The 22,496-nt window shown below is 52.7% G+C and overlaps 1 protein-coding gene across 1 annotated transcript; it reads left to right on the top strand.

Annotated features, from left to right (window-relative positions):
* Window positions 1-8,653: 8,653 nt before the first annotated feature.
* Window positions 8,654-21,750, top strand: HHATL (hedgehog acyltransferase like). Its single transcript, XM_074157435.1, has 11 exons — window positions 8,654-8,759; window positions 9,311-9,378; window positions 9,759-9,872; window positions 10,022-10,216; window positions 11,083-11,292; window positions 14,784-14,955; window positions 16,639-16,783; window positions 17,363-17,398; window positions 18,110-18,311; window positions 19,828-19,969; window positions 21,629-21,750. The coding sequence occupies exons 1-11, from the start codon at window positions 8,654-8,656 to the stop codon at window positions 21,748-21,750; spliced, it is 1,512 nt and encodes a 503-aa protein (XP_074013536.1).
* The last annotated feature ends 746 nt before the right edge of the window (window positions 21,751-22,496 follow it).

The following is a 22,496-nucleotide window of genomic DNA, read 5'->3' as shown; positions in this document are numbered from 1 at the left end:
TTTCTTATATGCTCTCAGCATTTGTCCCCTGTCCCGTGATGAAGCCGTGAGGATCATACCACTCCCCAGCAAAATTCTTCCTGGGGTGACTGGGAATCAACCCCTGAAATGCAGATAAGGAACTGGGAGTGATATATGTTGTGGGACACATATAGCTCGTGGTGCAAACCTCAAGTGGTGCAACACTCGTTTCTTTAAACATAGGCTTGTTTGGATTTGGACAGAAGCTTTTTCTCTTGGTTTTTTTTTTCCTGCACAAACACCGGACGCCTTGACAAAGGAACTAAGACACTGTAAAAGAGTTTATTTAGAGAGTCAGTGCCTGTAAGTAACTGTTTATCATGGAAATGAGCGACCTGTCTCCTGTCACAGAGCAGTGGGAGGGGTGGGAAATTGTCCAGATCTTCCCAGTTTTCACCTTCGTTTGGAAAGAGCAGTTTTGAAATACTGGTTTTGAAATTTCTCTGTGCTTCCTCGAATTTTCCCTGTGCTGACTCTTGCAGCAACTGCTTCCCGCTTTGCGAGGTATGAGACTGTTTTTTCTTGCAGCCCGTGTTGGTTTGTTGCTGGATGTAAGAAACCCTGACAGATCTTGGAAGCAGCAGCACCACATCCCCCAACCCATCCCTCGGAGGACAAAACCAGTGAAAATATTTTTCTCACTGCCTGCAAAAACCCCATTCCCTGGTCCTCAGCCACGGAATCTCTCCAGGGTGCTTGATGTGCTCTTCAAGCTACAACATCTCTTCTAGGGATGTAGCTGGGCTTGATCTGAAGATGCCACAACCCCCTACTTTCCTTGGAAGTTTGGCCTCGTGGATAATTACCAACCCCTCATAATCCTCTGCTTTGATTCTCATTTCAATTTCACTGAATTTCACTGAATTTTTAGAGTTGGAAAGGACCATAAAGATCATCTAGTCCAACTCCCCTGACGAAGCAGGATTGCCCAGAGCATGTCAGAGCATGTTACTCAGGACTGCATCCAGGCGGGTCTTGAAAATCTCCGGAGAAGGGGACTCCACACCCTCCCTGGGCAGCCTGTTCCAGGGCTCTGGCACCCTCACCGTGAAGAAGTTTCTTCTCATATTTGAGTGGAACCTCCTATGTTCCAGCTTGTGCCCGTTGCCCCTCGTCCTCTCACTGGCAACCACTGAAAAGAGTCTGGCTCCCTCCTCCTTCAACCCACCCTTCAGATACTTATAAGCATTGATAAGGTCTCCCCTCAGCCTTCTCTTCTCCAGGCTAAAGAGCCCCAGCTCTCTCAGCCTTTCCTCATCAGGGAGATGCTCCAATCCTTGAATCCTCCTCGTTGCCCTTCGCTGGACTCTTTCCAGTAGTTCCCTGTCCCTCTTGAATTGGGGAGCCCAGAACTGGATGCAGTATTCCAGTTGTGGCCTCACCAGTGCAGAGTAGAGGGGGAGAATGACTTCCCTCGACCTACTGGCCACACTCTTCCCTATGCAGCCCAGGATTCCATTGGCCTTCCTGGCCACAAGAGCACACTGCTTGCTCATTGTCATTTTGCTGTCTACCAGGACCCCCAGATCTTTCTCTTCAGAACTTGACTCCAGCAGGTCCACACCTAACCTGTATTGGTGCCTGACGTTCTTCTTCCCCAGGTGCAGGACCCTACACTTTTCCCTGTTGAACCTCATGAGGTTCTTCCTTGCCCAGCTCTCCAGCCTGTCCAGGTCTCAGTTTCTCCGGCCTCAGTTTGCAGCCAGTCATGGTTATGCCTATTCCTCGCTGGATAAAAAGCGGTGTGAGCGCCCGGCATTCCCTGGCTGGGACAACCTTCATCCAGCGTAGAGTCACGTCATGGGCCGCTTTTTGATAAGCTCTGACTTTTTTCCGTCTCTTGTTGTAGCGGATGGTGGTGACAGGCGAGCGGTGACAATGCCCGGCACATCCTGGGGGATACAGCTAAGCTGCAAAAAACAGCATAAGGTTAGTTTTGCTCAAATATTTGAGGCTGGGGACACTCCTCGGTAGGATTCAGCCGGCTTTTAGCTGATGTAGGATAAGAAAACGAGTCCTCCGAACACTCCGGCTGAGCCAAAGGTTGTCTCTCCTGCCCTGGAGCTGGGCAGAGGACTTCCATGAAGCAGCCAGAAAATGCCTGACGGATGCATTGGATTTTAAAAAAAGTACAGCTGAACCGCTGGGAATAAATGACCTTTGAGGAATTGTCATCGTTTTCCTTTCGGCCTCTTTCCAGGCGTCCACCTGAGAAGAGCAGGCATCGCAAGAGCGCAGCTTTCCAAACCGGGCCGTAAGGTGAATTAAGTTGCATTTAGCGGGGTTAAATATAGACGGTATCGACACGGGCGAGCTCTCCCTGCCCTGGGCTCCGCTCCGCCAAGTGGCAGAGGATCAGCCGGCAGGTCCGAGCTCCGATTTAGAGCCGTAGATTTGGGGTTGCGGGTGGTTTGTGCCCTCCCCGAGGCTCCAAAACAGGACAGAGATGAGGAGGAGAGAGATTCCAGTCCTTCCCATGGGGAGGAAGCTGGTGGCAAAGGGGAACTAAGTTGGAAACTGCTTTGCCAACCCCTCCGGCAGCCGGAGCCAGCAGCTGCTACTGCCCTGCAAGCCGGGCCCGTGCGTGACAAAAGGAATGAGGTTCGGCTTTAAATGGAAAAACACTCTGGCAGAGCCCCCATGCTCTAAATTAAAGTCTAAATTAAGCCACGAGGGAGCCAAGAGGGGTATTGGGTTTCTCATCCTCATCCTCTCTCCTCTCCGAGCCCGGCTCCCAGCCGGCTGCTCCCACGGGACAGGGTGGCCTCACTCAACAAATGCCACCTCAATCCCCACGCATCTCCCCTTACAGCTCCGAAACCCACCTCCAGGCAGGGGGTGAAGCCCTGGGCTTTAGAGCAGCTCGTTTGTCGGTGAGAATAGTTCTCTGGGGCAGCGAGAGGAGGAGGGGGGTCCTTGTCACCCCGTCATTGACCTAATTGGGGCATTTTCTCAGGAAGGGAAAAGGATCATGAGGAGAGGAGCTCAAGGCAGTGGACTTTGACCTGCGGCCGGGTTGTCCCTGCAAGGTGGTGGGAACCTTCTTCAGAGTCCTTCTGCAGGGCAGCAGGAGGACCTGAGACCTTTGGTGGGATTGGTGTGTGCCATGGGGGACAGGCAGGGCTATTCTGGAGATGCTGAGATGGGGTGACCTCAAATGGATGGATGGATGGATGGATGGATGGATGGATGAGTGGAGGACACATCCCCCTCTCCTGAGCCATCCTGCTGTCAAGGAGGTGCCTGCTGAGGTCCCAGTGGGCTTGGCATGTCCCCAGCCACACATTCGCATGGGGAACACGATGGGGCGACCCAAAGCTGTATAAAACACCCCATGTGGGTTATTATAACCCTCTCTCCTTCCAGTTCACCCCATAAAGAGCTGTTCCAGCAACATAATTATGGCAGGAGCAACCAGCCAGGAGGAGGATCCTTTGGTGTCCCCATCAAACATCTCCAACTTGTGCCGTGCCTCCCTGGGACAGAGCCACATCGAACCCCACCACCTTCCCACTCGCTTTCTTAGACACCAAAGAGGGGGCTGGCCTCAGCTCAGGTGCCACAACTTCCAGCCACCCGCCAGATGTTTGGAAAAAAACTGTCATTAAAACCAGCTGAAAGCCAGGAACAGCCCTTCGCCGTAAAGCACTGGGGCAACAAGACACAGGGGTGTCCCCTGCGCCAAGGAGGACACACTGGTCACATTAAAAATAAATCTTATTGCATTAGAAATTGAGAGCGGTGGTGGTGGTGGTTCTTTTTAATTTTATTTTAATAATATCTATAAATTAAAGCTAACTGATTTTTATTGCCGCAGTTTCCGGAGCCTCGTGAAGAACCGCCGCACAGCCCTCCGCCTCTGCTGCGCTCTCGATCCAGCACGAGCGCAAATTACTCAGGATTAAAAAAAAAACAACCCAAAAAAACCATAAAATAAAAAACTATCATCCTCCCGAAACGTTCCAGATGCTGATGACCAGAGAGAGCAGCACGATGGGGCTGGGACCCTCCTGTCCCCGGGACCCCCCCAGCATCCCCTAAAGCCTGATCCCTATCACCTCCAGCCCTCTGGTACCCACTCCCTGGGAACCCCTGACATCCCTCACGTCCCCAAAAATGAGATCCCCGTCACCTCCAGCCCTCTGGTACCCACTCCCTGGGAACCCCTGACATCCCTCACATCCCCAAAACTGAGATCCCCGTCACCTCCAGCCCTCTGGGACCCACTCCTGGGAACTCCTGGCATCCCTCACGTCCCCAAAACTGAGATCCCTGTCACCTCCAGCCCTCTGGGACCCCCTCCCTGGGAACCCCTGGCATCCCTCACGTCCCCAGAAACGAGATCCCCGTCACCTCCAGCCCTGCAGCCACACAACGGTGCCCGTTGTTCCTCCAACGCAGCCAACACTGGGAGAGAAGGACTTTTGGGGCTGGTTTTGGTTCCTGCAAGGGACAGAGTGGTAGACGAGTGGGTTTGGGAGCCAAAGTGGGTGACAGGGACCTGTCGGTCCCCCCGGTGCCCCTTTGCTCACTGCCTTCCTACGCCGCAGTGAGCCGATGTCTGTCTGCACCCGCTGCCGGTGGCGGGAGGACGGGACAGACATGGTTTTATCTCCTGCTGAGGTTCCTTGATGTACGGCCGTAACCTCCACAGGCTCGCGGAGCGTGATGAATTGTGTCACTGCGCTTATCGCCACCGATCTCTTAATTAGTTCGCCTCTAAGCGCCCAGTTGATTATGCCAAGGTCTGAAGAGCCCAAGTCCCTGGGCAGGGACCCAGCTGCGGCAGCAGGACGAAGGCTGGAGCTCCGGGGCATCCGAGGGGCAGCAGCCGAATCCTGTCTCAACTGCTGCAAATTAAAGTGGCTCGTTAGGCTCTGAAAGTGCTGGCCGTATGACCATCTCCACGGCTCTCTATGGAGACCCTTCTCTCTGTACACACTAAGTTAAAAATACTGCTGAAAAGGCTTTTTGTTCGTGGCCAGTGAAATGGCAAAGCTGGGCTGACCTCGGGGGGTGTCCATCCTGGAAGTTCTCCCTCCAGAGTCCAGAAAATCATAGAATCATAGAATGGTTAGAGTTGGAAGGGACCTTAAAAATCATCGAGTTCCAACCCCCCTGCCATGGGCAGGGACACCTCCCACCAGACCAGGTTGCTCAAAGCCCCATCCAGCCTGGCCTTGAACCCCTCCAGGGATGGGGCAGCCACAGCTTCTCTGGGAAACCTGGGCCAGTGTCTCACCACCCTCACAGCAAAGAATTTCCTCCTAATATCTAATCTAAATCTCCCCTCTTCCAATTTAAAACCATTACCCCTTGTCCTGTCACTACATCTCCTGACAAAGAGTCCCTCTCCGGCTCTCCTGGAGGCTCCCTTCAGATATTGGAAGGCTGCTATGAGGTCTCCCCGGAGCCTTCTCTTCTCCAGGCTGAACAACCCCAGCTCTCTCAGCCTGTCTCCATAGGGGAGGTGCTCCAGCCCTCTGATCATCTTCGTGGCCCTCCGCTGGACCCGTTCCAACAGGTCCGTGTCCTTCCTGTGTTGAGGACTCCAAAGCTGGACACAGTATTCCAGGTGGGGTCTCACGAGCACAGAGCAGAGGGGTAGAATCACCTCCCGCGACCTGCTGGCCACACTTCTCACCCCAGAGCAGACAAACTCATGGAGGTATTTATAAAATCCAAGGTCCTCGGCCCTGTTTCTCTCCCCTGACCCTCCAGGCACCCCAGGAGATGCTCGGGGACGTCGGCCCCAGTCTGAGCTCTCCCCAGACCTCATCAGGGTTTAGTAGGAAGAGCTTGGTGCAGGACACAGAGATGGGCCTGACACTGTCTTGACTGACCTGTATTTGCACACCCCATAATAACGGAGACCACAACCCAACCCAACCCCTTGCTACCCCCTGTTTCAGTGGTAGAAGCCAAAATCTGAGAAGAAGCCCCCGAAGATGAGATGTTTGTGGAGATGTTGCAACCTCCCGAGCCCCACATCGATTTGAACGCTGCCCGAGCTGGGGAGGAATTGTGCTTTTTGGCTCCGTGCCTCAGTTTCCCTGTCCCCACGCAATGCCAGTTGCCTCCCCTCCTGTACAAAGGTGATGGGGGCTGCCCCCCTCCCTTGCAGGGCTCAAAGGGGGAGGCCCCAAAACACCCTTGGGAGGGAGCCCGACCCTACGTGGGGGCTGCCGTGGCCCGGGGACTCCCGTGGCCACCCCCGGGCCGTGTTCCCTGGCCCCGGGGTGAGCTTTGGCAGCCAGCACAGGTCCTCTCCAGCAGCTGCCGTGACAGACAGCTCCTGAACCAGCCCCCCTCTGCAGTGCTGCTCTAAAATAAAAATACCTCCCGCTCCGCTCCACTCCCGGCCAAACTTCCTCCAGGGGCAAGGTGGGGGACGGCAGCCCAAAAATACCCCCGGCTCCCCCCCCCCCCCACCCCCTCACCCCAACCGGGCTGAGAAATGCTGTAGGGCAAAGCCAACTGCCCCCCAAAACCTTCCATCTCTTTCCCCCCACCCCAATTTCCCCCCTTTCTGCCCTCCTCTCCCCCCCCCCCCCCGTCGCGGTGCCGGACGCTGGATCCCCGCACCATCGCCCACCTCCACCCGCGGCCCCCGGGGCTCAAGGTCAGTAGTGGGGAGAGATGGGGGGCTTGGAGGGAGGGGGGGGGGGACGGACGGATGGAAGGGGGGGGGCACAGGACACACCGGGGGTGGGGACAGGCTGTTCCCGCAACTCCAGGGTTTTTTGTCACCTCTGCCTGCTCCCACCGCCCAGCCGGGGGTGCGGGGGTGGCGGGGGGGGTGGAGGGAGATGCTGCTGCCCCGCAGGTGGTCGGAGATGGGGGGGGGGGATGTGCTGGGGACACACACACACACACACACCCCCCCATGCACCTGACTCGGCAGCGCGGGAGCGATCAGGAGTTAAATTTGTCTGAGAGGGGTCCCCGCAACCGTCTCCCCCCCCCCCCCACCCCCCGGCTCATTTGCGGGGTGGCATGCCCCCCCCCCCCCAAAAAAAAAAAAAAAAAAGAAAAAAAAAAAAAACCTTGAAAAGTGTGGAAAGGATTAAAAAAAAGCTCTTTAAAGCCACGTCCCGCCGCAGGGGACCGCAGGGAGGTGGCAGCGCGCCCGCCCGCAGCGGTCCCGCATCGGGGAGGGACCCCCGCGCCACCCCCCCACCCCCCTCCCGGGGGGAAGAGAGCGGCCCCTCCCGCCGGGAAAAAGCTTTTTCTCCAGCTTTTGGGAAGATGGGGTCACCCCGCATCGCTGCCGACGATTCCCCCCCCCCCAGCTTTTCAAAAATTCAGTGACCGTTAAAAAAAAAAAAAAAGAAAAAAGTAATAAAAAATAGAAATTAATTAAGCACCCACGGCAAGAGCTTTGCGACGCAGATGGGGGGAAAAAAAAAAAAAAAGGTGACCGGGTGGCCTTTTTATTGCTGCCTAAAAGCAGAGTTTCCCTCCCTAATTCCCTAATTCCCTTCAAAGCGCCCCGCACCGTGGCAGGGGCTGCGTGTCCGTGTCCCCCCCCCCCCGCGGGGAACGTTCGCGAGCGGGTGGCAGTGTCGGAGGATGAGGATGAGGATGAGGAGAAGAGGATGAGGAGAAGAGGATGAGGAGAAGAGGATGAGGAGAAGAGGATGAGGAGATGAGGAGAGGAGGATGAGGATGAGGATGAGGATGAGGATGAGGATGAGGATGAGGATGAGGATGAGGATGAGGATGAGGATGAGGATGAGGATGAGGATGAGGATGAGGATGAGGATGCTCTGTCCCCGCCCCGCACACCGCCTGCTCCAGCCCTGAAGTGCGTTTTTAGCCGGTGCCGGACACAGTCGAGAGGCTGCAGAGCTCGGGGCGGGCTGAAAGGCACGTCGCGCCGGGGCTAATTAGCTTCAGCACGGAGTAATTAGCCCAGGGCTAATTAGAAGGTTGAACACGGGTATTCCCCGAGCCCTGCCGATGCTGCTGACCGGGGTGAGGGGGTGGCGGGGGGGGGGGGGGCTCAGCCGTGCCGGCGGGATCCTGAGCATCGTGGCTGGGAGGAGTTGGGGACCACAGGGCTTTAGGAGCCCCCCAAAAGCTCAAGGATGGGAAAAAGCCCAGAAGAAGGTAAGCAGCAGCTCAGGGTAGGGACATCCCATCATGTCCCCTCTATGGGTGTCTTTGTGCTCAATCCTGGATCTGCTCCAAGGATCCCATTAGGAATTAGAGCAGGCATCATAAGCACCCCATCCTGGGTGGCTGGTGTCCCGGAGCATCTCTGAACATTGAGATGGGTGCAGCTTGTTGGGAAGAGCCCTTTACCAGGACCACCTGGCTGAGCTGCCCCCACCCCCCCCCAAAGCCCGGCTCCTGGGTGGGTTTTGCAGCAGGACTCAGCAGCAGCCTGACTCCCCCCACCTGAGTTGTGTCCCAGGGTTCCTCCCCAGGTGACACCATCTTCTCCTTCTCTTCTGCTACCAGCCTTCAAGGAAACCCACAGAGCAGAGCTGCTGTGGACCAGCAGCAATTTAGGGTGTTTGAGGGGTGGGAGGGTAGGTGAACTCTCACCCCTGGTTTTCTTCCCTCTTCTCCTTCCCTTTCCCAGGTCTGGATCTCCCCGCACTGGCTGGGGCAGTAACCTGCCACCATGGGGGTTAAAACGATGCTCCCCAGCTACGAACTGGGATTTTACGCTCTCGTCGTGACCTGCGCCGTGGTGTACAGCGGCACCGGGATCTTCGAAGCATCCCGAGGTAACGCTCCCCGTCTCATCCCCTCCGGAGGGGGCCCTGGGAGGGAGGATGGATGTAAGGTGGCTGCTTTTACAGCCGTCGATACCAGCAGCAGATCTTCACTTTAATTTTGGCAGAGAACAGCTTGGGAATCCTTTGCAAGGTTCAAAAAGGAATATTTTTTTTGCCTGCTTGTCCCGTTGTCCCCCTTTCCACGGCTCAGGGCAAGAGGCTGTGGAACTTCACAGCTCTCCAGCCAGTGCCCAAAATAGGCAACCCCCCCTGCCTACACGGGGCTGGTTCCCAGATTTTTTTGTCTGGTACCCCATAAAACTGAAAATTTCATGGGATCGGCTGAGGGTCCCTGGGATGTGGTACCGCACGAAGGCTTTGCTGGAAAGTCACGCTGGAATAGTTGATGTTCCTGATTCCTACGGTTGTCCGCTTTTGGGGACGGGGTGCTTGAGCCCTGATGGCTCATCATCGTGGTGAGGAAGGTTCCCTGCCTTGCCGCAACCCGGGCCCCGTTTCCTAGAGCTGTTTCTCTCCCCGTAACTCTCATTCTTTTGCAGACAGCGTGAATAGAAAGGCCTTTCGGGATGGCATAAAGCCGGGCTGGCACTACTTCGGCAGGAAGATGGTAAGCGGAGGAAGGACTCAGTCTTTTCTAGCTGCCGGCGACGTGGTCGGTGCTGACCGCTGGAGAAGCAGAGCTGGTTTTTCTGCTGCTGACACGCTTTTGCAAAGTCCACGTGACTCGTGTTTTTCTCTCTAAAGAACTAGCCGGGGAAATCTCAGCCCTGCAGCGCCGTGGATGCTCTGCTTTGCGTGCACCGAGACGAGCAACCCCTGCACATCTCTCCTGGGGGTTTTTATGGCCAAGCTAAAGTGCTCGGGAGCCCTTGGGTGGAAAATGGGAAGAAAAGGCTTTGAAAGCTGTGTGGTTTCCCCTCCAGATGGGTGTTGGGGCAAGGGGTGCGAGGGCTGGGGACAGTAAGGCGCCCGGTGCTGCTCCCGCAGGACGTGGCCGATTTCGAGTGGGTGATGTGGTTCACCTCGTTCAGGAACGTCATCATCTTCGCCCTCTCAGGACATGTTCTCTTCGGCAAGATCTGCTCCATGACAGTGCCGCAGGTGAGCCAGGGACGTGGTGGGATGGATTTGAAAGCACCAGGGTGACCTGGGGTCTGTGGAGGGGCCTTGAGGGATGTTCTAGGGTAGGGGGAGCAGGGTTGGGGCTTTCACCAAGCTGACCATGGGCTGGGGCTGCTCTCTTCTCGCAGCACCGGGCCGTGATGTACATGTTGTACGGGATCTTGGCTGTGCTGGGCAGCATGGGGCTCGTCTACCTGATGATCATCCTCTCCCACTGCCTTGTGCTCTACTCCGTTGCGCTGGCCAAGCAGAAGTGGCTCTGCTACGTGGCTGGGCTTTGCTGTCTCGCCTCCTTCAAGGTGGAGCCCTTCAGCTCCTGGCAGGTAGGTGCTGCCTTGGAACACCCATCTGCCTCATTTCCAGCCCACGTGTGTCTCTCTCCTTGGGTTTGTCTCCAAGAAGGGCTCCTGGGACACCCCAAAACCCTGGACACTTCTCTTCTCCTGGCTATGTCAAAGGTCCACAGGGAGGGCACTTGTGCCACTGAACTTGCAAGTAATCCCACAAAGGGATATGTCGTGTTTTGGTGGCTTCGTGCTGGGCCAGAGCTCAGGACACCCAAGTCCTTCTGGCTGCTCAGGCAACAGCTTGTCAGCCAGATGAGACATGTTCCTGCCCTATGCCTCAGTTTCCCCATCTGTAACAAGTGCTGGGATGGGTTCAGCAATGCCCATGCCTGTCTCTGCCCAATTAAGACTTTCTCTCACTGGTGGGTGGAGAGAAGCCCAGGAAGGACCTTTACAAAGCTATTCAGTCCCTCTGAAGGACAGTGCTGCCTGTCCTTGCCTGCTGCTTACCTCCTGAAACGTGTTCCCCCCCTCCATCAGGCTTGTGCCATCAGACTTTCCTTCACCTTCTGGGAGGGTGATGTCCCTGTGACCAGGTGACATTCCCACCAGAGACCAAAGCCTGCATGGCCCATAGCTGCTTGGTCAAGACATCTACCAAGATGGATGATCTACCAAGAGGATCATCCGCTTCCCAGCTCTTCCAGGATGCAGGAGCCAGCTGGGAAGTCAAGCCCCAGTTTTCTCTTTCAAACATCAAGGCTCATTAGCTCCAGGAACAAATGGTGAAGAGCATAATTAGAGGCTTTGCCTGCTGTCCTGGGAGTGATGTCCTCCACAAAGCGAGGGAGCACAGAAGTGATGCCACCTTCCTGGTGGTAACTTTTTTGTTTCTTGTCCAGAGCGGGTTTGTAACGGGAGCTTTTGATCTTCAAGATGTCCTGTTCTATGGAGGAAGCAGCTTCACCATCATGCGCTGCATGAGCTTTGCTCTCGAGAACTCTGAGAAGAAAGAGGGCATCTACTCCATCTTTGACCTCCTCAAGTACAACTTCTACCTCCCATTCTTCTTCTTTGGGCCTGTCATGACGTTTGACCAGTTCCATGCCCAGGTGAGTGCTCCTGAGGCCAGGCTGGAGGAGGACCTCTCCCTGCATCTATTTGCTTTGGTTTAATGCCTACAAAACCCCACTTTTTGCCACAGTGAAGGTGCAAATGGTTGTAGAGCTTCTCATGGTCACCTATAGTCTGTGGCCATAGTCTGGGCTGCACAATGATGCTGTGATTTTGGTGGGGAGGGGCTTAAACTGATGGGGTAAGGTTGTTTCCACTGATCAGTTCAGAAGAGAAGACACTGCTGTGGTGAAAACACCATCCTGGGATGAGGAGGGGAGGGTTCAGCTCATGTCCTTCCTCGCTGGGCAGCTCAGTGCCTCAGTTTCCATGTGCTGTCACCCCAGCAGCTCCATGCTGCTCTTATTGTGCAGTGCCGGGAGGCCACGGTGAGAGCCAGACACGTGGTGCCCATCCATGGGACCTCTGCGTGTTGGTGGCTGTGATAGCAAGAGCAGACCCACACGTCCCTCCAGCTGGTTTGCGCAAGGAGCATGAATTTCCAGGGATGGTCTGTGTGTCTGAAGATGAAGTTACTTCTCTAGAAATAAGTAAGATTGGGTGGAAGGCTGTGCTTCAGCAACCAGGGTTTTCCTCTGCTCCCCATGAGATACCCTGATGCCCCAAGTCTTTGCCTGTATCACACGCAACCAAGGGGACTTTTTGAAAAGCAGACTCCAAATAGCACTGGAAAACATCAGCAGAAGCCTGGGCTGGGGCAAGCTGGCCTCTGGGGCTCTTCCACATCCAGAGATGAAGCAAAACGGCAGTGCTCTCTCCCTTCTCACTCTTCACACCTCAACGTCTTTTTACATCTGTGATCACCCTTGGTCATCAAAGCAAACTGGTACTGCTTGCTAAGGGAAGGACCTCTTGCTTGGTCAGCAATGGTGCTGGGAAGGATTGCCACCACCCCTTTGTTTCCTCTTTAAGAGGAAAAACTACACTGAAATTTTGGACTCAACTTGACCACTGGATGAAAGAGCATTATAGAAAAACATTTGTGAATTCAGAAGAAAAACCAGCCCAGGGCAGGGGAGAGCAGCCAGAGTCTCCTTGGTGAGAAGGAGACCAAAGACCCATGCAGCCCAGTACCTTCTCTCTAATGTTGGGCTGGTAGTGATTGCCTAAGAAAAGGTCCACACTGGTCTTCTTTCCTCCAGCGAGCAAAATGAGCCCGGAGGCAAGTTTTACTCCATGCTGATTCCTTCACCTGGGGCATCAATAACCTCATGCCACAGGCTGAAAGGATGAGAGTGCAGGACTGAGATCCCTTGGGTCTTGCAGGATCTATTTAAAAGGACTTTTATAGCATTTGACTCTGAAGATCATAAGGTCAGTTCTGGTGTCCCCCATGAGGGATGTCCATGGTGCATTGAGTCCACCAGCAGCCCATTCTCAGCAGACAGGCCCCAGTTGGACCCTTCTCCCCAACGTGCTGGAAGACACGTTTCACCCTAAGGCTTCATCTTTCCAGTTGTCTTATCTGTTGGGCTGAAGTTCAGGTGAACATGGCTCTAGCAGCACCTCTGGAGGAGGTGCAGTGCCCTGGGCTGCCCTTTTCACCCCATGATCCCCTTCCTTCCCCAGTTTCCATCAGTCTTTCCTATGAGGTGGGCAGCCCTGACTGCTTCTGATGCTGCAGCCAGATATCTATAAATCAGGGCACTAAACTGCTGGTATCTCCAATACCTGAACTCCCACCACCTTTACAAGTCTTGATCTGGAGGGTCCTGTTCCTTTTGTACAGCCCCAATCCATGATGTTTGTAGCCACTTAATGAGCAATTCCCCCCTCTGATGCTTAAAACACTCATCCTGAAGGCACAAGGAGTAAATCCCCAACCCTTTTCCCATGCTCTGGTCAGGGGTCCTGTCTTGGCCTGGCCACCACTGCCATCTCCTGGCTAGATACCCCCTGCACTGCTGGAGCTGCAGCTAATTGCAGAGGTGAATTCCTAATTACCCAACAGCAATTATGGGGATGGGCAGGTAGATGGACTGCCTTTCCCGGGGTGGGGTGTATGGCCCAGTAAGGGAACAAATCTGTTTCTTTGCCTCCTACTGGTGCTATGTCCTGGTGGACCCCTTGAACCCCCATGTGTGGTGGGTAGTCATCTGTACCAGGGCTTGGCCAGCCCCATTCCAGCTGAAAGGCATCTTCCTTACAGGGATTAGGGGAATTAATTTACTTCTGTAGGGCTGGAAATGTGGTGAACACAGCCCCTATCCCAAAGGGATGGTGACAGAGTGCTGCAACTACGCAAACACACAAGGACCGGTGGGAAACAGAGGCTCCATGTCCTCTCACACTCCATGTCTGCAGGCCAGAGCTTGTTCTCCCTCAGATTCTCCTCCAGCTGAGGGTCCAGGGGCCTCTCTGTATCCTTAAAGCACTTGGCATATAATAGACAGGAAAAAAATCTGGCAACGGCTTTAATTCTCAGGAATCATCTGGATTTGACGATGGGGCTGGCGCAGCAGCCTGCGGATTATGTTGGGAGAGCTCCCACCTCTCGCAGGGAATAAAGGGAAAGTAATAAACATAAGAGGATTTTGAATACAGCAGCAATTTTTACGGTGATGCGGGGAAGTGAGGACATCAGTCTGCCCAGTGTAATCCTGAAAGCTTGCTCTGATGATTTTTATATTACAACGGCCAAAGACATGACAGCTCCTGGAGGCAAAGCCCTGCCCCTGTTTGTACAAGACACAGCAGAGACGAGGTCCCCGTCGATCACGTCCCAACCCATTCAGGGTGGCCCCTCGGGCAGCTCTCCCTCTTATTTACAGCAGGTGTCTGCAGCAGAAGCTCCAGAGACCATCAGTCATCATCCTCTTCCCAAATGACCATGGCCAAAAATATGCATCTGGCCCTGGCAGAGGTGTCAGGTGGGATTCCAGCCCTGCTCCCAGCCTCTTCTGGGCATGCAAGATGTTCTTCTTTACAGGCTGTTGCACCCTCTAGATGTGATGGGTGTGGGCATTTTCTCCTGTTTAATGACCTGTGCAAGGGACAACCCTTAAGCAAAGCTGACTTTCTGAATGTGTCCCTGCAGAAAGAGCATAAACCCAAGCTCCCTGGTCAGTATGGCTTTCAGCCTACCCCGGGTCCCTTAGGTACAGCCAGACCTGTCACAGCTGTGTCACACCATGTGCCTACTCTGCTGGAAACCCCAGTGATGGGAACAGCCTTTGCTATGAGGGTGATCCAGGAGACATATTGCTGTTGTGCTCAGCACTGAGGTGGGCGTGTTGGAGGGATGCTGTGGGTGGGACATGTCCTGCTCCTGGTGGATGCGTTCACCTGAGCTAGTCCCTTGGATTCCATTAATCAATGGAGTTTTGGGTAATGTAGTCCATGGTGTGATTTCTAATGGAGAATGTTGAGTCCCCATTTGGACCTTGACTGTTTCTCTGGATGGAGGAACATGTTGCCCATCTTATCTCTCAGCTTAGCCCTTTCCTGGTTTGCCATCACCTTGTGGCAGGTGAGCACCCGAGAGCTGAGGCGCAAAGATGACGAGATGAGGAATATCCGGGTTCATGCTCTCTTCCACGTGGGGGCCATCATTGCTGTGGACATCTTCTTCCACTTCTTCTACATCCTCACCCTTCCTTCTGACCTGAAGTTCGTGAACCGCCTCTCAGACTGGTCCTTGGGTGAGTGGCCATGTTTGGACATCCTCATACCTGTACTCAGCTTCAAGACAGTGGTGAGTGATTCAGATCTCTATCCATCTCCATTGAGAGGCTTCGTCAATGCCTATGTTGGACAGGTTTGGGTAAAGCCCTCCCTTCTTCTCAACCACAGTGCAACAGAGCTGGGGTCTGTCAGATGGCGTTGACCCTCATAGGCTCCTGGAATAAATTCTTTGGCTTGGGGTTTAAGAGGCTGAGCACCAAGCTGTTCCTGTTGCCTTTGTCTGGACTGGAAAGGAGTTCAGAACCTCCAAAAATCAGCCCCATGCTGTTGCAAGAGGCACATCTGATATCTCAGATGCCTTCACAGGTGGCTGCCCATCACGGGTGTTTGTGAGCCACTGAAATGGCCACAGGGTGTAGGTTGTACAGAGAGCAGCTCAGGGCAGTTGAAGCTGCTGTTTTCAACTACCTAAAGGAGGTTTGTAGAGAAGATAGACTGTTCTTTGAGGCTGGCAGGGAAGAAGTAGGACACAATGAACAAGGTGCTGCAAGGCAAAGTCCAATTGCACGTAAGGATTTTTTTTTTTTCTTACAGTGGTCAAACACTGAAAGAGGGGCCCAGAGGGGTTATAGATTCTCAAAAAAAAAAAAAAAGATATTCAGTGCTTAAATGGACAACTCCAGTGCAACCTGATCTCCATTGGCTGTGCTCTGAGCCAAGCTGGACAAGAGACCTCCAGAAGCCAAACTCCTGGGATGAGTAGTGGTAGCAGCACTGGCATTCAGCTGGCAGCTGGATGAAGGATTTCAGTTGGCTAAATACACATCTGATGCCAGCATTTGAACGCTATAGGGTATCTGACATCCACATGGGCCTGGCACAGGGTAAACGAGGGCTGGAGAAGCCCCATGTCTCTCCAGAGTGGCAGGTGGAGGCCAGAAGAAAATCCTAATGCAGATACAATGGCACTAGCATGGATTTAGGGTGTCCTGATAGACTTGGGTGGACTGACCAAGCATATGTGTTACTCCAGAGGGAGCTGAGCTCCTCTACAGACTCTGCTGACTGTATTGGCCAGATCTGCCTTGTCGATGGTGGGACATCAGACATGGCTCACATTGGGGCACTGTGTGACCCATAATTTGCAACCTGAGTCCATTTTAGCATCTGTTTGCATAGAAATTTGAAATCTTTAGTCTTTGTTCCTGCAAAGATCATCTTCCACTGTCAGACATATCTCCAAGACAGAGGTTCTGGCCCTGGCTCTGCTGTGGCATCAACGTTACATCTCTGGCCACAAGGAGCTGGGACAGGGTGTATTTCGATGAGGGTGTCGATAAAACCTGAGAGGTCAGAGTCTAGAACTGTGATGAGTTTGTCATAGGTTAACAAGCCTTAGAGGGGAGGAAAGACCTTGTGCTGAAAGAAATGATGTTTGTATGAGTTTCTTTGACTACCAAGAACAATAAACAGTTTGTTCCCAAATTCCCCAAGAAGATATTGTCCTTTGGTTCAAGCTTCTTAAAAAGCTACTTAGTTTTAAAAGCTTTGGGGGTCCAAGCCAGCATTAGACTGTCCTCTTGATGTTATATTTGTTGCAACAGACTACATGCTCACATGGGACATGATGTCCCCCAAAGTCCTGAGGGCGATAAGTCCCGTGCTCCTCTTCACATGTTTCATTCTCATTTTTGCTCCAGCTGGCTTGGCCTACTCCAATTTAGTGTACGACTGGGTGAAAGCTGCTGTCATGTTTGGGGTCACCAACACCATCGCCAGACTGGACCACTTGGACCCACCCCAGCCCCCGAAATGCATCACCATGCTCTATGTCTTTGCAGAAACGTGAGTACCTCGCGGGCATCGACGAGGAGAGATGGCATGTTTGACTGGAATGAAGAGTTCATGGAGGGGAGGAGGTCTGGGCTGTGCTTCGGGTATTAGGAAGAAATTCTTTCCTGTGAGGGTGGTGAGGCACTGGAACAGGTTGCCCAGAGAAACTGTGGATACCCCATCCCTGGTTCAAGGCCAGGCTGGATGGGGCTTTGAGAAACCTGGTCTAGTGGGAGGTGTCCCTGTCCATGGCAAGGGGCTTGGAACAAGATGGTCTTGAAGGTCCCTTCCAACTCTAACCGTTCTATGATTCTGAGCTGCTGGCCTGTAAGTTGGAGACTACCTACATTGATCAATCTATACTGAACCTATAGTCCAGGGAAATGTTCTTGGGCAGGAAGCAATGGATAAGATAGGTTACAACCACATCGGTAGTGGGACCTCTTCAAGGAAGGAACATGGTGAACTGCTGTGAACAAGGTTCAAGGAGTACCTCACAGGGAGACCAGGCACCTTTTATGGCTGACTGCTGCATGGAAAGGTGTCATCCCACTGCGTGTTTTAACATGCTTTTTATCATCTCCATTTTAGGCATTTTGACAGAGGGATTAATGACTGGCTGTGCAAGTAAGTGTCTAACCAATGGTCTCTAGTCTGGTTCAGGGTCTTCCCTTTCATCACATAGCAATGAAGCATTAAGTGCTGCTCATCCCAAAGCAGAGGTGTCCTCTCTTCTGGGTGAATCCCACTATGGCATGAAGTCATATTTGGTCTGTTTATCCCTAAGACCATTGAATTAATCATCACAAAGTGCAGCAGCCCCCCCTCCCCTCCCCAAAGTTGAGAATAAGAGTCCTGTCCCAGAAACCCCTTTAGGTCTGATGGGTTTAGCGTTCCCGCAAGGAGGAAGAATCAGGTTCATATTCCACAAGGAGGAAAGGGAAATTGAGCCCAGTTCTCCCATATCCCAGGAAACATCTCCCTCAGCCTTTCAGCTCTCTTCAACCATGATTGCGCACCAGCAAACCTGTACTGAAGGTGGTGGCTCCTCTGTGCTGAAATCCTGTGCACCAGTGAGCCTGAGATGACCTGCAGCTCTATGAATCCCCGCATTTTATCCACGCTTTACCAGCAAGAGGGGAAAAGGGTGGTGTTTTGTCCTTAAGGAGCTATAGGTTTGTGAGGAAAACAGGCCACATATAGCCGGATTGTAGCAAAAATCAGTTTATTGCTAGAACATGTCAGCCAAAACACAGGAGGTGGATGAACATGGGAGGAGGGATTCCAGAGGGCTCTCCTTGACTAAGGTGAGCACCGACCACTTTCCTTGGCTGCTAGGTACGTGTATGACCACATTGGAGAGAACCATGACAACATCATGAAGGAGCTTGTGGCCACCATCGCCACCTTTGCCGTCACCACCCTGTGGCTGGGGCCCTGTGAAATCGTTTACATCTGGTCTGTCTTCAACTGTTTTGGCCTCAACTTTGAGCTCTGGGTGCAGAAGTTCTTCCAGCTGGAGCCCTTTGCCAAACTGGAGGTGAGGAGATGGGCTGCAAGCGGATGGGGGGAGATCAGCGGGTCTGGGGCCAAACTCTGCTGCTGGAAAGCATCCATGACTGTAGGGAGCTCAAACTTACTTATACAAGTCAGATCCACTTTCAGCTGAGACTGAAGTTTAACATCCCTGACGATGCCCTGCAGCTCCATGTCTAGGCCCCCTGCCTGGAGACCTGAAGCTCTCTCCTGTGGCCTTCAGCATCCTCGTGATCAGCTACTCAGCTGTGCAAGGGGAGCACAGTCCTGGTGCTCTGTATCCCTTCATTCTGTACGTGGTGTCACCCACCCAGAGCTAATTCCCACCAGCCCCTATGACGCTTCATGGGAAACTTAAGCTGGGTGTGGAGCTTTCAAAGGGAAAACAAAGGTCCAAGAACATAAGGACTGCTGCCCCAATGAGGCACTGAAATAGCACAGATGGACAGGAAATCTGAGGTCTGTCCATGGGGAAATGTTTGTACATTTCCATATGAAAATAATTTGTTTTTCTTGTTCTGCAAAACATCTTGGCATTCTGAGTGGGTTTGATCTGATTTCTGATAAACGCAAGTGTTTAGGTACTAGAATGAGTTATTTCCCAACCACTCCAAAGCTTAGTGCCCTGTCTCTGTTTGGGATCAAGATGCCTCAGGGACATGTTTGGAGGAAAACTTAGCAAACTCCATCCTGGAAACAATTCTGTTGCTTATTTGGTTTGCCCAGCCTAAAGTCTGAAGGTCCTACACTGGTTCAGTACAGACCCCTTTTGAATAAAAACTTTGGAGAGCAATCCTCCTGTTTGCTCTTCTCATTGAACTTCTAATCAGATTATAGCACTCTCGGGCGGTGAAATCTCTTTCCCTGCAGCACCACAATTCTCAGCACTAAGTGGCCTGGGGATTCGCCGTGCTCTTTGAAGATTGCTATAAACCTCTTCCCCGCTCCTCTCGTGGCAGCTGCTCCTGAGGATTATGTGCCAGTGACAATTTCACTCTGCTGCTGTCACTAGTTTTCAGCTCTTTGTGTTTTGTTTTTTTGGGGGTTTGTTTTTTTTTTGTGTGTGTTTTTTTGGTTTTTTTGGTTTTTTTCTTTTTAATTCCTAAGAAACAATTTCTACCAGGAGCTGGGAGTGATTTGCACACAGGGCTAATAATAATCCTGGGGTACAACAGCATTTATCTGCCTTGAGGAATGGCTTACCCAAGGCAACAGACGAAGAAAGCGGTACTCAGCCATTACAATTAGCATGAAACCGTTTAGAACATCTTGCTCCTACCCATGGGACCTTGAAACACCAGTCAGGAGTCCCAAATGCATCTGCGTCCAGCAGCAGAGTAGAAGTTTTACCTTGTCCTTATGTTTCTTCATCCCAGAGACACTGAAGGCTGCTCTAGTTTTTGACTACCCCTCTAGTGGGAGGGGTGATCCTAGTGGGAGTTTGACTGGTGTTGGCCCCGTGCATCTCCTTTCCCTACAGCCCCTTTTTTCCTCACTCTCTGCTCCTCTCCCCTCCACAGGCCAAAATGCCAGCGGCCATGTCTCGGCGGATTAGGGCAGCTTTTGGGGCAGCAAATTTCTGGGCCATTGTCCTCTACAACATCTTAGCCCTCAACAGCCTGGAGTTTGCACTGCTGGTCACCAAGAGACTCCTTCTGACAGGTAAGGTGCTACCAGCCTTCCCTATTGAGGTGCCCTTGTCTTGGTAGGGGGACCTTGGTAGGGGAGCTGAGGACTGGGGCTTCCAAGTCTTCTTAGTGGTCTGGCCGTTGGCTTGTTATGTGGCTGCTCCCAATGTGCTTAATTATTATTCAAAAGGTGCAGGGAGCTGTTTCTTAGCTCCCATTCTTCTCGTGTGAGCTCTCTGAGGTATGAGCTGCCTTCTAGGTGTGTTTGTACGCCTCCTGACACTGTGATTTTTACTCCTTACAGCAACACAAAGGTCACACTCGCCCCAACAAGGTGGGCTGTGAAATGGTCCCCTTGCTGGAGAAAGGGATTTACTTATCCTACCTCATCTCCTTTTGCTGTAGCAATTACTCCTGCATCAACCGGAGGGAGCTGGGGGTGTTCAGCCTGGAGAAAAGGAGGCTGAGGGGAAACCTTCTCGCTCTCTACACCTCCCTGAAAGGAGGTGGTAGGGAGGTGGGGGTCAGTCTCTTCTCCCAAGTAACAGGTGATGGGACAAGAGGAAACGGCCTCAAGTTGCACCAGGGGAGGTTCAGATTGGAAATTAGGAAAAGTTTTTACACTGAAAGGGTTATTAAACATTGGAACAGGCTGCCCAGGGAAGTGATGGAGTCACCATCCCCAGAGGTATTTAAAAGACAGGCAAACATGGTGCTTAGAGAGTGGTGGTTTAGTGAGGGTTTTTGTCAGTGGTAGGTTGATGTTTGGACTCGATGATCTGAAAGGTCGCTTCCAACCCAGGCAATTCGATGATTCTGTGAACCTGAAAGTGACAGGTACAAATCCTCATTCTACAGTCTTATCTGTACATTTCTAATCGGTGGATGGTAGCACTATTTTGAAGTCTTCTTGAGCAGCCCAGGGTATAAATAACCATCAGGAGCCCGTGTTCTCCAGCCCTCTCTGGGACAGGGCTGGCGCAGGAAATGGATAATGTGACGCTCTGGTCTCAGTGTGCCAGAAGTGCCTGCCCGCTGAGCTAGCTGGCTTTTGCTGGTTGCATTATTCATTTCAGAGGTCCTGTTTTAGCAGCTACAAAGCCTGTGTCTCCCCTCTGCTGTGGATACCAGACTCATGGTTACAAATGCCATCAGACCCTTTCTAAGTGGAGGGAGAGCTCCCTGTTCTCAGTCACTTACTTTACTTACTTAGGTGACAAAAAAGCGTGTGTTTCCTGGGTGCACACTGTGTCCCCACTAGGTATGGGACAAGGCTAGGGTTGATCCTCAGCATCAACGGGGCACAAAGCTTCCAGAAGGTCACAGTGCTGAACAATGAAGGACATGGGCAGGTTGAATGGACAGAAAGTCAACCACCATGTCTGATGGTGGGGGTAGAAGTTGTTTTGGAGGTAAGGGAGTGCTCAAAGCCACTCCAGCATGTTCACAAGTTAACCATGGTCCCTCATGCCTTGGTGGGCTCAGGCACCACTTCATTTAAAATCTGATCCCAGGAATTTCTCTCTTCTCTCAGTGAAGCTGTAGGGCTGGATCCACAATGGAAAATGTCATTGGCCATCGTGAACTTGTGGGACCTCCCAAACCCACTTGAGAGGCAGCAGTGCTGGAGAAGAGCTGGGCCCATTAGCCAAGCAGCTACACCAAGATGACCATGTCTCCCTCTGTCTTCTAGGTTTCCCTGTCAGCACCTTGTCCATCTGGTTCATCACGTACTGCGGAGTGCAGCTGATCAAAGAGCATGAGCGCATCCTGGCCATCAAGGAGGAGAAGTGTGACAAAGCAAAGGCGGAGTAGAAGGAGGCATCGGTGGGCTTGTCCCAAAGCCTTGTCTGCCCTCCAGCCACTGCTGCCAGGCTAGCCACTGACAGGTGCTCTCCAAACACTCCTGAAAATCAGACTGCTGTAGCTCACCCATGTAGAAGTCACCTGGAAGGCGCAGGTCACCCCCTTGCTGCAGGAAAGATTTTTCGGTAAGACACAGTGGGCATTTCTCAGGCTCCCCGTGCGTGGCAGACTGCTAACATAGGCTCCCAGGACCTTTCTTTAATGCCAGCAAGAGCCACCCCCATCATTTTTCTGACCCTCTGACATTGTGCAGGCCTAGAGATTTCACCCTCTGCTTCCCATAACACTTGGTCCACCAGCACTCAGCTCTCCCGCAGGATCTATACCCCAGGTCTCTCAGAGGAGGCTCCTCAAGTCCCACTGCTGGAGGTTTTAGGGGGTGCAAGAAACACACAGTTATGAGTAAGGGATTAGCCGGAGCTGAGCCTGCTCTGAGCAGACCATCTCTAGATCACTTCCAGCCATCCCATGTTTCTTCCACTACAAGAAATGGTCAGCATCCACTGTCAAGTGTTCAGCATCTATGGTTGTGCAGTAAGGACTGTGAAATGGCTCAGCACGATCTATACCTACCAAGAGGCTAATAAATAAATAGTACAGTCTTTATAGCAAAGGGAAGAAAGACCAGGAACGGCACATTGAAGGGTAATTATCTTCCCACCACTGTCAGCGGTGCAGAGTGATAGCTGTTACGA

The sequence above is a fragment of the Numenius arquata genome, chromosome 12, assembly GCF_964106895.1.
Source record: "Numenius arquata chromosome 12, bNumArq3.hap1.1, whole genome shotgun sequence".
NCBI lineage: Eukaryota > Metazoa > Chordata > Aves > Charadriiformes > Scolopacidae > Numenius > Numenius arquata.
This window is presented reverse-complemented; position numbering and strand designations above follow the sequence as displayed.